Source organism: Astatotilapia calliptera, chromosome 11 (genome assembly GCF_964374335.1).
Source record: "Astatotilapia calliptera chromosome 11, fAstCal68.1, whole genome shotgun sequence".
Lineage (NCBI taxonomy): Eukaryota > Metazoa > Chordata > Actinopteri > Cichliformes > Cichlidae > Astatotilapia > Astatotilapia calliptera.
In genome coordinates this window covers 11,735,300-11,747,667 of record NC_137432.1, presented here as the reverse complement: position 1 = coordinate 11,747,667, position 12,368 = coordinate 11,735,300, and the positions used below count along the sequence as shown (strand labels likewise).

At 40.4% G+C, this 12,368-nt stretch overlaps 1 protein-coding gene across 3 annotated transcripts; it reads left to right on the top strand.

Annotated features, from left to right (window-relative positions):
- Positions 1–4,690: 4,690 nt before the first annotated feature.
- irx4a (iroquois homeobox 4a) lies at positions 4,691–11,554 on the top strand. Of its 3 annotated transcripts, none has more exons than XM_080307803.1 (5): positions 4,691–4,769; positions 6,241–6,492; positions 7,369–7,475; positions 9,230–9,540; positions 10,387–11,554. In XM_080307803.1, exons 2-5 carry the CDS (start codon positions 6,247–6,249, stop codon positions 11,091–11,093), a joined length of 1,371 nt encoding a protein of 456 aa, XP_080163929.1. In that variant the 5' UTR covers positions 4,691–4,769; positions 6,241–6,246; the 3' UTR covers positions 11,094–11,554. The 3 variants fall into 3 exon arrangements, with proteins under 3 accessions (XP_080163929.1, XP_026041720.2, XP_026041721.2); XM_026185935.2 differs by lacking the exon at positions 4,691–4,769 and adding an exon at positions 4,953–5,331; XM_026185936.2 differs by lacking the exon at positions 4,691–4,769 and adding an exon at positions 5,460–5,589.
- Positions 11,555–12,368: the final 814 nt, after the last annotated feature.

The following is a 12,368-nucleotide window of genomic DNA, read 5'->3' as shown; positions in this document are numbered from 1 at the left end:
TAAAATGTTATATCAAGATTACTGTAGCAGTTGAGTAGCCACTTAAGCACAATAAATGTTTTCGAACTAGAAGCGGTCAAATAATTATGACAAGATCTTATCACTTAAGTGGTAGAGTAAATGACTAGTAATGAAATGTCTAAAGAATAATTAAATAAGTATAAACATAGAATGAGGTCAGATGTTGTACAAATGATCTCAAACATTTTTGTCTTTTTTTTTGGGGGGGGGGGGGGGGGGGGGATTCCAGTACAGGGATAACAAAACAGCTGCCTGTTTTACAGGAGATTTGATTGTGTTCCCTCATATCCTTGTCTACGTAATGGGCATACATACAAAGTCTGTCCAAGAACACAACCTGTGAACATAGGACCAACACCAGGATTTACAAGACACATTGGGTTCTCATTTTGGGGACCTGGGAGTCTACATATAGTACTTCCGTGTTTCAGTGCCCGGCCAGTTGCTAAGGGAACACCTGCAGATAGCTAGTTAACTAAGTGCAGCGAAGATGCTGCCGTAGTGGTGATCAATTATGAATGACCTGAGAGAACTTTGACATGTTAAACCTCTTAGAGAGGCTGAAGAAGACTAACACCCGGAGAGATGGGAGCTAGAGGAAAACTGAGAAATAGAGGGTCGGGTACATTCATCTCAAGCATATTATCATGTTACTTTTATAAAGTGGAAGCTCCATTTCACTGGATTTTACCATCATTGCTTTGCACCCTACTTGGATACAAGGTGCTAATTCTGCATAATTTGCATAATTCATCACAGTCCATCTTCATAATATGCATAATGCAGTAAATATCAAATCTTTCCCACCACATCCTGAGTGACTAAAGTGTTGCTTCATGGAGTTGTGCAACATTAACAGAAATTACAATCTGTTCTTTCAGCTTTGTAATGCTTTTGATTACAGCCCATAAATTACATCTCACAAATATTGCCTTTTGTCTAACATTGTAGCCAGCTGTAAATACCCCCCAAAACGGGGACAAAGGATTGCTTTAATTAACAGCTTGTACAGTCCAGAAATTACACCGTTATAAGGCAGCATCATCTCATATTTTTAATGAAATCTGGTCAAAACATTTTAATTAATAAAAAGCATGCTACACTTTTCTTTATACTATAATTCATTAAGTAAACATCTGTAGACTTTTTTTCACAGCAAACATTTTGACTTATCACAGTAGGGAAAACACAATGAATTCCACTTATGGGACACTTAATGGAACTGAGCCCTCATTACCTTTCCCCTCTGACAAGCAAAAATGCCTGCAATAAAAGAAAATATTTAGTATTTTGTTTCTTATGAACAAAAATAATAAAGTAGGAAATCACAAAAGAAAGGAAGAAAGAAAAGAAATCTTTATAAAAATAGCTGTTTACCAGCTTATTCTCTATCTTGTCTCTTATAGACTTGCCCCATTACAGGTATCCATTACTAATTGACTGATATTTTTAGAATTAACTGGAAAAACAGTACTTTGAAGGAATCAACTTCAAAAACAACTCCAGTTTGAAAAGACTGCTGGTCACAGTGTACAAACCACCAAGACACTGCTAGCAACAACAAAGAATTCCTATTTTTTACACCAAGTTCTTGAAGAAGCCAAGCTTTCTGCTCCACTTATATAAAAAATAAATAAACTTAGGCTTTAGAACCCAATGATAACTGAGGAAAAACAGTTAATTTACTTTAAAAGAGAAATAAGCTATACTTTGAGAAGATCACTAGAGACCAATGTTCCAGTGGGACACCAAGACTAGACAGTATCTAGACTGATGTTGTGCTGGATAAGCATTCTGTTTGATTGCTAGTGTGTAAGAATGCTTAGACATATTTCCACGACTACAGAAGGAGAAACATGGACACTATTGGAAAGCCTGGGAGCTGCTCGGGGCTTCATGTCATAGAGAGAGTTTGTCTGTGCAGCTGTCTTCAACTATTGAGGTCACTGTTGGTTTTCTACACTGCTGACTGAAAAAACAGTTATTGAGACAGTCGACCAGAAGACATCAGAGCACTGGAGCATTGTCCACATAAGGTGAAACAGAATGTGACAAAATGCACTCTATACTGCAACAAAAAAGACCAATGCCTTTAAAAGAAATAACATGCCATTATGGATAACATTCCGTTTTCATTCATAGCTCCAGAAGAGAAGAGAAGAGACATAAAGACGATCCACTGAGTTTGTTCACCTGATCTTAACCCACGTCTGGGAGTTTGAACATGGCAGAGGTTAACATCAGAACTATCACTGAACCACACTTGATTCAGACAAGTTTCCTGTCTCAGTTCTAAGTCAGCTCTCATATTGTGAGCAGAACGCACACATTTTGCCTCTGCTGCTTCAGTCTGGGAGTATAAACTGCTCACACAAAGTTAAAAAAAATTCTTATCTGAAAAAAATCAACATGAAAAAATGAATTACAAGTAAATTACATTTTTTTCCCAGCTCTTACAGATCCAGACCATGTAGATTTAAATATGGACAAACTACTTTCCTTTTTTTAAAGATTTCCTCATATGACCTCAAACCAGAAGACTGACAGATGGCTTTAACAAACCCACAACATAGTTCGCTTAGTAAACTCAGCTCCCACTCCACTTTCCTGTGTGTATTTCTTTCGACGTAAACAGTCCCACACATATATCTCCCGCGCACTCTCCTCCTCCTCTTGGCTCATTAATCAACAGCAGATTATCAGGAAACTGACACTTTGTATTATGAGTTCCGTTGGAAAGTCAATGCAAGTTATCAGGCTCGATTCAAAGTGCAACTAAAGATTATTCAAATTGCAGTAATTTGGGCTGATCTGATGTGGATGAGCACAATTTCAAGCTCTCTGTGGGTATTCTTATGCAGAGTAATTTGCAATATAGTGATGTATAGTCTAATTTGAGTGAAGGGGTTGATTTATGTTGCTCTGTGAACATGATGGATGCTCCTACACCAGGTCTCTACTGAACACAGCTATCTATCCTAATCTGTACAGTAAAGCCACCTTCAAGTGGCTCATTAATCTAGATCATTAGTAACTGATATATTTTTCTGATTATCGTGTTTATCCTCAGTAAAAAAGGAAGGAACCACACAAGTGCAACCAGACCATAAGCATTACTCCTTTGCCCTAAAATGGAACAGCATCTTCCCCCTGCTTGCGCCACTTTAACCACAGAGCATCTCTGCTTCCTCACATCTGGAAGGAAGGGGAAAAAGAATCTCCTCTTTTAATCTTTAAACGCTAAACAAGCATGAACCTCCTTTATTTTCCGTCTTAAAGGCATACACTAATGCGCCTAAATATTTTATCAGGGGCGCATGATAAAACTGGGTAGCGCAGTGGATAATGAAAAGGTATACACCCAGGGGGAGGGGGAGGAGGTGTGAGCCGTAGCCTATAGTTCAGTGGATGTGTCTCTCCTTACCTCTGTACACATGTGTAGAGGTGTATGCAAATAGAAACAGACAAAGCTGGACGCCCAGGTAAGTCTATAATGCGTGCGCGTGTGTATTTGTGTTTACCCCAATCCAAAATGAAGGTGTCATCACTTTCTCCTTCGTTTCGTCCCGTGTGTGATGTTGAAGATAAATTGGGTCCCGCCCTGCCTTTATGCACTACGTCGCACATAAACTCAATAAAGGAAAAAAGTCTAAATTTTTAAGACAAAACGGAGCAGTAGGCCCTCCGTGTGTGTTCGTGTGTGTGTGAGAGCTGTGAGTGAGTGTATGCTTGAGCGGTTCAGACGGGTTGTTAATGTTGAGCTGGCATTAGAGTTAATGCAAATTAAAAAGGGCTGGCTGATCCCTTTTGACCCCCCCGTTCACTGTGTTAATGCGGCCATTTGCTTGGAGGTACTAACCCCCTATAATTCAATTTGTCAAAATGAATGAGAGAACAGACATCTTATAAAGCCCACCCTCCCACAGAAACCCAACTTCTTCACAAAAATTATTTAAAAAGAAAAAAAAGAGCGACACGAGGCAAAAGTTACTTAACCGAAGCACAAACGTCTTCGTCCTCAGAGCTCTTTATTACTTCTTTCATCTGTAAATGAAAGCAAGCAATTATTGCAAGGTGCCGGAATCATATTATTATGTTGGCCCGGGTCCCCTAGATAGTCATCAATCACTCTCAATCGACCTGTCACCGGCAGGCAGAGATCCAGCTGGAGAGGAGAGAGGAAGGAGGAGGGAGGGAGGAGAAGGAGGAGGAGTACATCATCATTAATTTGAGGAGTGACCCCTGGGGCTATCCACATGTCTCAACCCGGGATTCTCCAAGCAGGGCAACGCGCACCGGCAAGGTGGCGAGCCAGTTTGGGGGGTTTTTACAGCAGTTTGATGAGTCTTCCTAACAAATACACAAGTGATAGATAGATAGATAGATAGATAGATAGATAGATAGATAGATAGATAGATAGATAGATAGATAGATAGATAGATAGATAGATAGATAGATAGATAGATATTGCACCGAATGTTAGTATTATAAAATACATTCACTTTGTTAATTAATTAGTTTCATCTTTGGCTGCTATCTTTAGTATGAAAATATTCTTCACAAATTAATTTGAAACCAATTAGCTCCCAGTGTGATTAGAAGTTGTTCGGAGGAATGATAGGAATGTGCTTCATTAGGCCTAATTCATTTAAGCGGATACAGACGTGTGCATATTTAAGCCACTGATTGGCCTAATTGATTGATTGCTCGTGCAAATTAATCTCCAGGACATATTCGTGTTCATAAAGGTACTCCGTGCCTTTTACTCTATTAAACATTTCCTCTTTATATCGTGCTTTCAGTTTTTTTCTCGTCATCCTGAGAAAGAAAATGCATATTAAAGTTACAGTCTGGTCATTTTTAGAGTGGGAAACTTCTGACGTCACAGTCACCGGCGTTTAAAACAACCTGCCTCTGCTGCTGACGTCTTTTATACTACTTTTTATAGGCAAAAATATGTATCTGACAACAAAGTGATTATTCTTGGCAAAGAAGCTCGTGTTTCCCTAATGCGTTTATTTATTGTTAGTGGAGTTTTAAAAAAGGAAAAGGACAGGTTTGATTAGGTGGTTTAGTTAATGCAGTTTAAAGTCGTTTGAGTGGGGGCTTTTTACAAATTAAACATGCTACTCTGCTTCGCCCTATAAGCATCCTAGGAGCCTGTGCTTACCAATCAATTGGTACAGTCAAACAGAGCCGCAGCCTGCGTTAGAGTGGAGACCTTCAGTCTCGCTTTATTTCTGGATATTGGGGGACTTCTCTACCATGTCATATCCACAATTTGGATATCCCTATTCGTCTGCTCCACAAGTAAGTTCGTGTAACTACGTTTGTTTATAGGATGCTGTGGTATTCATGTCGCAACGGGTGATTGTCTCATCGATTTAAGCTTCATCCCTTTACGCACTTTAGCCAAGATTCCGGGAGACTTTTAATGTCTTTTCGGGCACCGGAAAGGTATTGCATTGCAGCCAGTGGTACCTGTGTAGCTAAAGCGAGAAAGAAAGGGGGTGAAAAGAAGGTATCCAGAAACCATCGAGACCCCCGACCTCCTGTTCACTGATTTCTGTAAGATAATAGCCGCTGTGTAATGTTAACCATATGTTTATCTGCTTTGGAACACACATGGCAACTTGTTCAGCACACGCCATGTGTGTTTTGCGCTATAACAGCAGCTGTTTTATTTTGGCTGTGAGCCATGAAAAATCGTTTGGCTCTTTACTTTAGGTATTGCCGAGCAATCTCTGGGAAAAGCATGTATCTGTTTGCAAGGCATGGATTTTGATTTTGAATCAAGCCTGTTAGACGGCACATTTTGGACAGTTTTACGCGCATATTATCACGCGAACAGAGTTGTGGCGTTCGACTTTAGATCTGGTCTGCTCTGATCTATTTTAGTCGCCAATAGATCTGCCATTTTTAAATGGGCAATCCACAAAAAAGGGGCAGACAATGTAGATCATTTCAAAAGAAGTAAATTGTATAATTTTAAAAACGAACTTTTTTATAGCCAAGTTTAATTTCGCGATCTGTGAAAGTGAAACGTGTAGAACTTTTTTTAATCAAGACAATTTTTAAGACAAGTTTTAAACTAACTTCGTCACCTGTCATTCTGTTTCAGTGCAACATTAAATTAAGCAGCCTATGTTCTAATTTAAAAAAAAAAAAAAAGAAAGAAAGAAAAAACAGCCGATGAATTTTCTCTTGATCTCCACCCAGTTCCTGATGACAACTAACTCTCTGACCACTTGCTGCGAGTCCACCGGCAGATCCATAGCCGACTCCGGAGTAGCGGCTTCCGGACAGACACCTGTCTACTGTCCCGTGTATGAGAGCCGGCTGCTGGCCACGGCGAGACACGAGCTGAGCTCAGCCGCTGCGCTGGGAGTGTACGGGAGCCCTTACACCAGTGGTCAAGGCTATGGGAATTACGTTACATATGGCACGGACGCATCCGCTTTCTACTCACTGGTAAGCCCTTCATCTGATCCCTCTTGGCATTGATTTATGGACCTGCAAGGTTCAGAAGCTGAAGCAGGCACACCTCTCTTCTCCCTCTCATTTTTAATGGTCTACGTAGCAAAACATTAGCCTTTAAATGCAGAAGATGCATTCTTATATTCAAGACAACCGTTTCAAGGAAATTAAAAATTCACTCCAAAGAATAACACACTTCGTATCAGCTTGTGTTGATGCAGGTTAATTTTAAACGTATGTGATTTCCGTCGTTTTCAGTCTGTTTCATCTCTGCAAAAGTGAATTTGAAGACTCAGCCTGATAAAATTGTCAGAACACGAGTGCAAATAACTTCTTTATTTAATTAATTTTTTTATTTTAATTGAATGATTCTAAAAGGAAGACATGCTCATATAAAGTAAAGTATTGCTTGTTTCATTTTGGTTTCATATAAAATTCCATGTAGTGGAATCACTGTTGGCAGTAAAGGGGTGGTTGGAATCTTCTTAGACATTATTTTACCTACAACTGTGAATTCTAATTATTTATTTTGTCTGATTTGTTTTTAAAAATAATCAGAGTTCCAACTTTTCAGTCCTTAAAAAAAGTCTTGTCCCTGCAGTTGGTATACAATCATATTTATATCTACACAAAATATGAGATGGATTTTTTCTTCACTTTTAGCAGAACATTATTGTTGTATTGTATTATTGGGCTTTTGTTTTTGTGATAGTTTGGATTTCTTTGGGAATCATTATCCTTGTTGATGGCAACCTAAAAGTACAACCAATGCGCATCTCTTCTTGTCAAGTTGATTGTTTAAAATGCTGCAATACCTTCTCCTTTTTGTGTGTCACTCTTCTAAAAATGTGTCTTGTTGTATGATTGCAGGGTACATTTGATACTAAAGATGCCACAGCTTCTGCGCATGCGGGAATAGCCCAGGCCACAGCTTACTACCCCTATGATCCTACCTTGGGGCAGTATCAGTATGACAGGTAGGTTTCTGTGACAGCTGATTTTTCTTTTTTGACATGTTAAAAAAGCTCATTATCAGTTCAAACAACAGACCACTTGATGTAGACCCAATATCCTGCTTGAGTAAAATGTGGTACAGGCAGAAAAACAGAGGGAAGTCAGTTACATCAGAAATAATTTTGAACTATGCGCTTTAAGTCTGCTATCCCAAAAAAGTGAAAACTTATCCCAGGTTTCTTAAGCAACAAACACAAGATGTAACTAAAATGAAAGCGAGAGGTAAATATTGAGCTGTAGTTTAGGGTCAGTTTCCTGGCATTAAATCAATCATTCCTGAGGGGTCAAGGCCATTCTCATCGCGTCAAGCAACACTGGGTGATCACCTTCATCTCATGACACATTTCTTTTCTGATGGGGTGAATTGCCTCAGAGGACCCATGCCCCTTTCATCAAAACATAAGGCCTGTACACTGTTGTGAAGAGCATGCCTGCCATATTGAAAGGTCTTCCCAATAATCAGCTGACATCCGCAATAAGTCTGTGATGTGGTGAAAAGGTAGCGTGTGAACGTGATTCATATGTGACTGTGCATTTACCTTAAAACAGAACCTAGCAGCGGTATCAGAACTGCATTGTGATACCACATGCTTGCTTTTATTATTATTGCACATTCGTTGATCACACTCGATATTGTATTGGCGGTACTCGATGTCTTATGCAGACTTCGAGCTTTTCAACATGTAGCCCAAAACCTAAGCGACAAGTGCTTTTGCCAATCACTTTTAATACCGCATAAAGGGCAAAAGATGCTCGAAAGTGCACACACTGCAAAAAGCTAAATAACCTGTGTCACCCAGATGAGCAAGCAGGCCAACAGCAGCACCATACTGTCTGCACTCATCTTTTACCTGAGGGCTCATCATTACACTCAATAAAGCAATTTTACAGTCTATTTTATCTGAGAACAACACAGGCTAAGGAAAGGTGCAGCACTTGTCTCCTTTTAATTCCCTTTTCAGTGCATGACCTGCTCTAAGCTATACGGAGCAATAAAGGCCTCATAAAAGCCTCCCAAGAGGACTTTTACAGCTCACTGCGGACTGAAAATCAACAGCATGCATTTTAAATGTAGGCTTATGGTTGATATTTGTGGGAGAGGTGAGGGTAGGGAAAGAGCTGTAGCCTGTGCTAAGAATGGTTTTAATAGGTGGCACAACAAAAATGACCAGAAAAAAAGAATGCTTACCATAATTTACACTCTTCATCTTTACTAAGCTTATATTTTTTTAAATGACAGTAATAGCATATTAACTTTGTGAGAGCTTTGCATTATCTGAGGGGGTTTTAGGGACGTTGTCAGAGTTTCTGTTGCTTTTGATGCCTTCAGTCTTATAAAGCATTTTCTGTGGACTTCACATGACTTTGCAGCTTTCTAAGAAATATTAGCGTGTACAGTATGTAACCTTTGACAGGGTAATGATCTTCTGCTTGCATGCCTTTCGCTACAGCTTCGGAATTATATCTCTTAAGTGAAACATGCTTCTGATATTCAGTTTTAAATTTTATTTGCGCTGACGAAGGCAGGAGTGTGACTCCAAGGCTTATAAAACATGATACGCATCAGCTCAGAAAAATTCCAAGATGCAGATGGCTCTGTCATGGCTGTAAGGAGAGAAACTGCCAGGACAGTGCTTTAAAAATTGTCAAGCAACAAGCGTTACATACTATATTTACTCTCTCATTAGTATTTTGCTTGCCTTCTTCTCATTAACAGATATGGCTCCATGGATGGGGGAACAAGACGAAAGAATGCTACACGAGAGACAACCAGCACGCTGAAGGCCTGGCTACAGGAGCACAGGAAGAACCCATATCCGACTAAAGGAGAGAAGATCATGCTGGCCATTATCACTAAAATGACCCTGACGCAGGTCTCCACCTGGTTCGCAAATGCTAGAAGGAGGCTCAAGAAGGAGAACAAGATGACATGGCCGCCGAGAAACAAGGGCTCAGAGGAGAAAAGATATGACGATGATGAGGATGGATCTCAAGAGGAGCAGATAAAAAGCGAGAACAATGACGATGGTTAGTGTCAGAGTGCTTTGCAAGGATAAAGTAAAGCTGTAAAACTCCAAAGCTGAACTCTTTCTAAGGGAAGTTTTTGACTTTTCATATAGTTCACAATAACAAAGATGAGATTTATGTTTTTTTTTTATTTAGTTTTTTTATAAAGACTAAATAAATAATTTGCTCCTTTACAGCTATAGACAGACACTTAATAAATAGACTTTTCCTTAAATTACAAATTGTAGCATTCTGCAGCATTTTGAATTCCATACCAGACTGTACAGATAGTCCTATAAAACCTGACCACACTCATATTTTAGTTTACTCTGACATCTCTTACAAAGAAATATATTTTTAATAGAAGGTTTTATACTGTAATTATAGATAGACACTACATCCTGATAATAAATAATTTGTTTGACTGAAAGGTTTACCAATGATCTGTGCCACATTATAGGCTTAATCACGTTTACTATATGACACGTGAAACCTGTCAGCAGCAACATTATTTTTGAACTATGCTGCACAGGCCTGCCATCAGACTGGGCCAACACTAAGAACTTACTAATGGAGGAACATGAGACAGGCCTCAGTCAGAGTTAAAAAAGAGTCAGCTATATAAATAAGTTTAGACTCCTGGAGTTTTGATATCAGATTAAGCAGTTAATTGTGATAGAGTTGAATACATTGGAATTAAAACTCTGTTTGTTTTTTTTAGCTTAAGGGAACCTTTATTTTCCCCAAACATTATAATTTGCAGGTGTGAAACATTAATTTACACCTTTGATTGGAAGCCTATTTTCTGTCCTGCTGTGTGACACTGACTGACACGCCCCTCGTTTCTTTTCTGTTCTTGTTCTCCAGAGACCAGAAGCCGGCCCGACAAGGACCTCCAGTTGAGCGACTTGGACGATTTCGACACGCTGGAGTCTGAAAGCTCTGAGTGTGAGCTGAAGCACCGATATCACATGAACACACATATGACCACAACGACAACCGACTGCCCAGGCGAACACCTCCTCAAGGACGCGTCTCTGAAACTCTCCATCCCCGTTTCTCTCGGTGAGGAGCAGGACTTGAGCAAGAGTTGTCTCAAAACGAATCATAACGACGGCTTCCAGTCGGACAGCAGACAGCAGGAAAAGGCGTGCTATAATCAGCAGCAAGGGCACCAGATATTAGACGGCAAACCTCGGATCTGGTCTTTGGCGCAGACCGCGACGTCTCTGAACCAAACAGAGTACCCATCCTGTATGCTGAGGTGCCAGCCCCCGCCCTCCTCCCTCACCCCGTCCCCCGCCGCTACCTCCCCCGTGACCGGCCTGGACAGGCAGGACTCGCCGGTCACAACCCTGAGAAACTGGGTGGACGGGGTTTTTCACGACCCCTTGTTCAGGCACAGCACTTTGAGCCAAGCCCTGACCAACACCACCGTCTCTTGGACCACGAACACCAAAGGCACAATTCTGGAGGCTGAGAGAAGCACGTCGGCCTTGCAGCAGCATCAAAACTCCTCCAAAGACAGTGCCATGAGTTTTCCAAAAACTATCAATAAACTTTTCTGCTCCTAACAAAACCAAATGATCCTTTCTTGCAAAGAGAGTGGAAGACTTTTTGTGACTAAAACTCGGATGGAAGAGAAAAGAAAAGAAAAGAGAGAGAGAGAACTATTGCGTGTCTATGATTCCCTTGTTATGTTTTATTCTTTATTAAAACAGTTGTAGCCATAAACTGTTACACTCGAGTTACAGAAGGGAAACATTTCGATTCAACGCACGCACAAAAATGTATAACAAAGTTTACATCTTGGGAAAAAAACAACAACAAAAAAATGTAGGCCTAAGCCTTTTCCTTTTAATTTTTTTTCTTTAATATATGCGCATGCTAATGTAATTGAATATTATTTAGGTCTCAGCAGCTGAGTATCACCAATAAAAGAAAAATAAGTCTCACTAATGCACTGCTCTCCTTGGGAGTGGATGAGAGCGTTTCAACTTTGTTCACTGAAAAATAAAAACAGTCGGTTTCTGAAGAGCGCTTGTGATGTCGGGTTAATGGTGAGAGTTGCTGTCTATGGTGCTGAACCAGGCCGTTCCCCCTTCTGCTCTACTTTTGCGTTTGCTTTTATCTAAAACAATGACTTAACCCTTCCCCCGCAATATGGGGCCTGCTGCAAGGCTGAGGGGAGAAAACCTTTTAAAAAGCATCCTGCAGTTTAAAACAGCACTCCCATCACTCCTAAACCATAAAATACTCTCACGATCTAACATCTCACACCCTCTTTTTTCCCCCCCAGAAAACACTCACTCTTGTGCAATGACGGGAAGAAAATGAGGCAGCTCATCCCCACAAGACAGAACAATATCAGTATCTAAGATCTGCCTCATTAATTCCCTCTAAACAGGCTGTAATTGGGATGTTCACAGTCATATCTCATGTCGGGCTATTGATTTCCCCTCTCTGCTCTCTGATAATATTATCGAAATATTTCAACATCTTCCATGATGCGGCTGTCAGAAGGGTAAGTTATTCGCCATACGTCCTTTAATGGGTTCAAAACGGAGGCCCGTAAAATAATTTTGAAGTGAGGAGTTTTCGCTTTGACACTAACCCCTCGATTTTCCTGGAGACGGGGGTGGGGGATCCGGCAGAAAAACAGCGCGGATGCTGATTCCTCCGCTGAAAAGTGAAAGGGCTTTTACGAAAGAGGCACTCACGTCGTCTGGAAGTGAAAAGGGCAAAGGAACTCGAATTAGTTGTTGTAGATAAAAGGGCAAAAAGAAAGGAGTCAAGGGTACTTGACAGTAATGGCGAAAGAGGAGCTCTCCGGGGACTCTGTCCTGTGA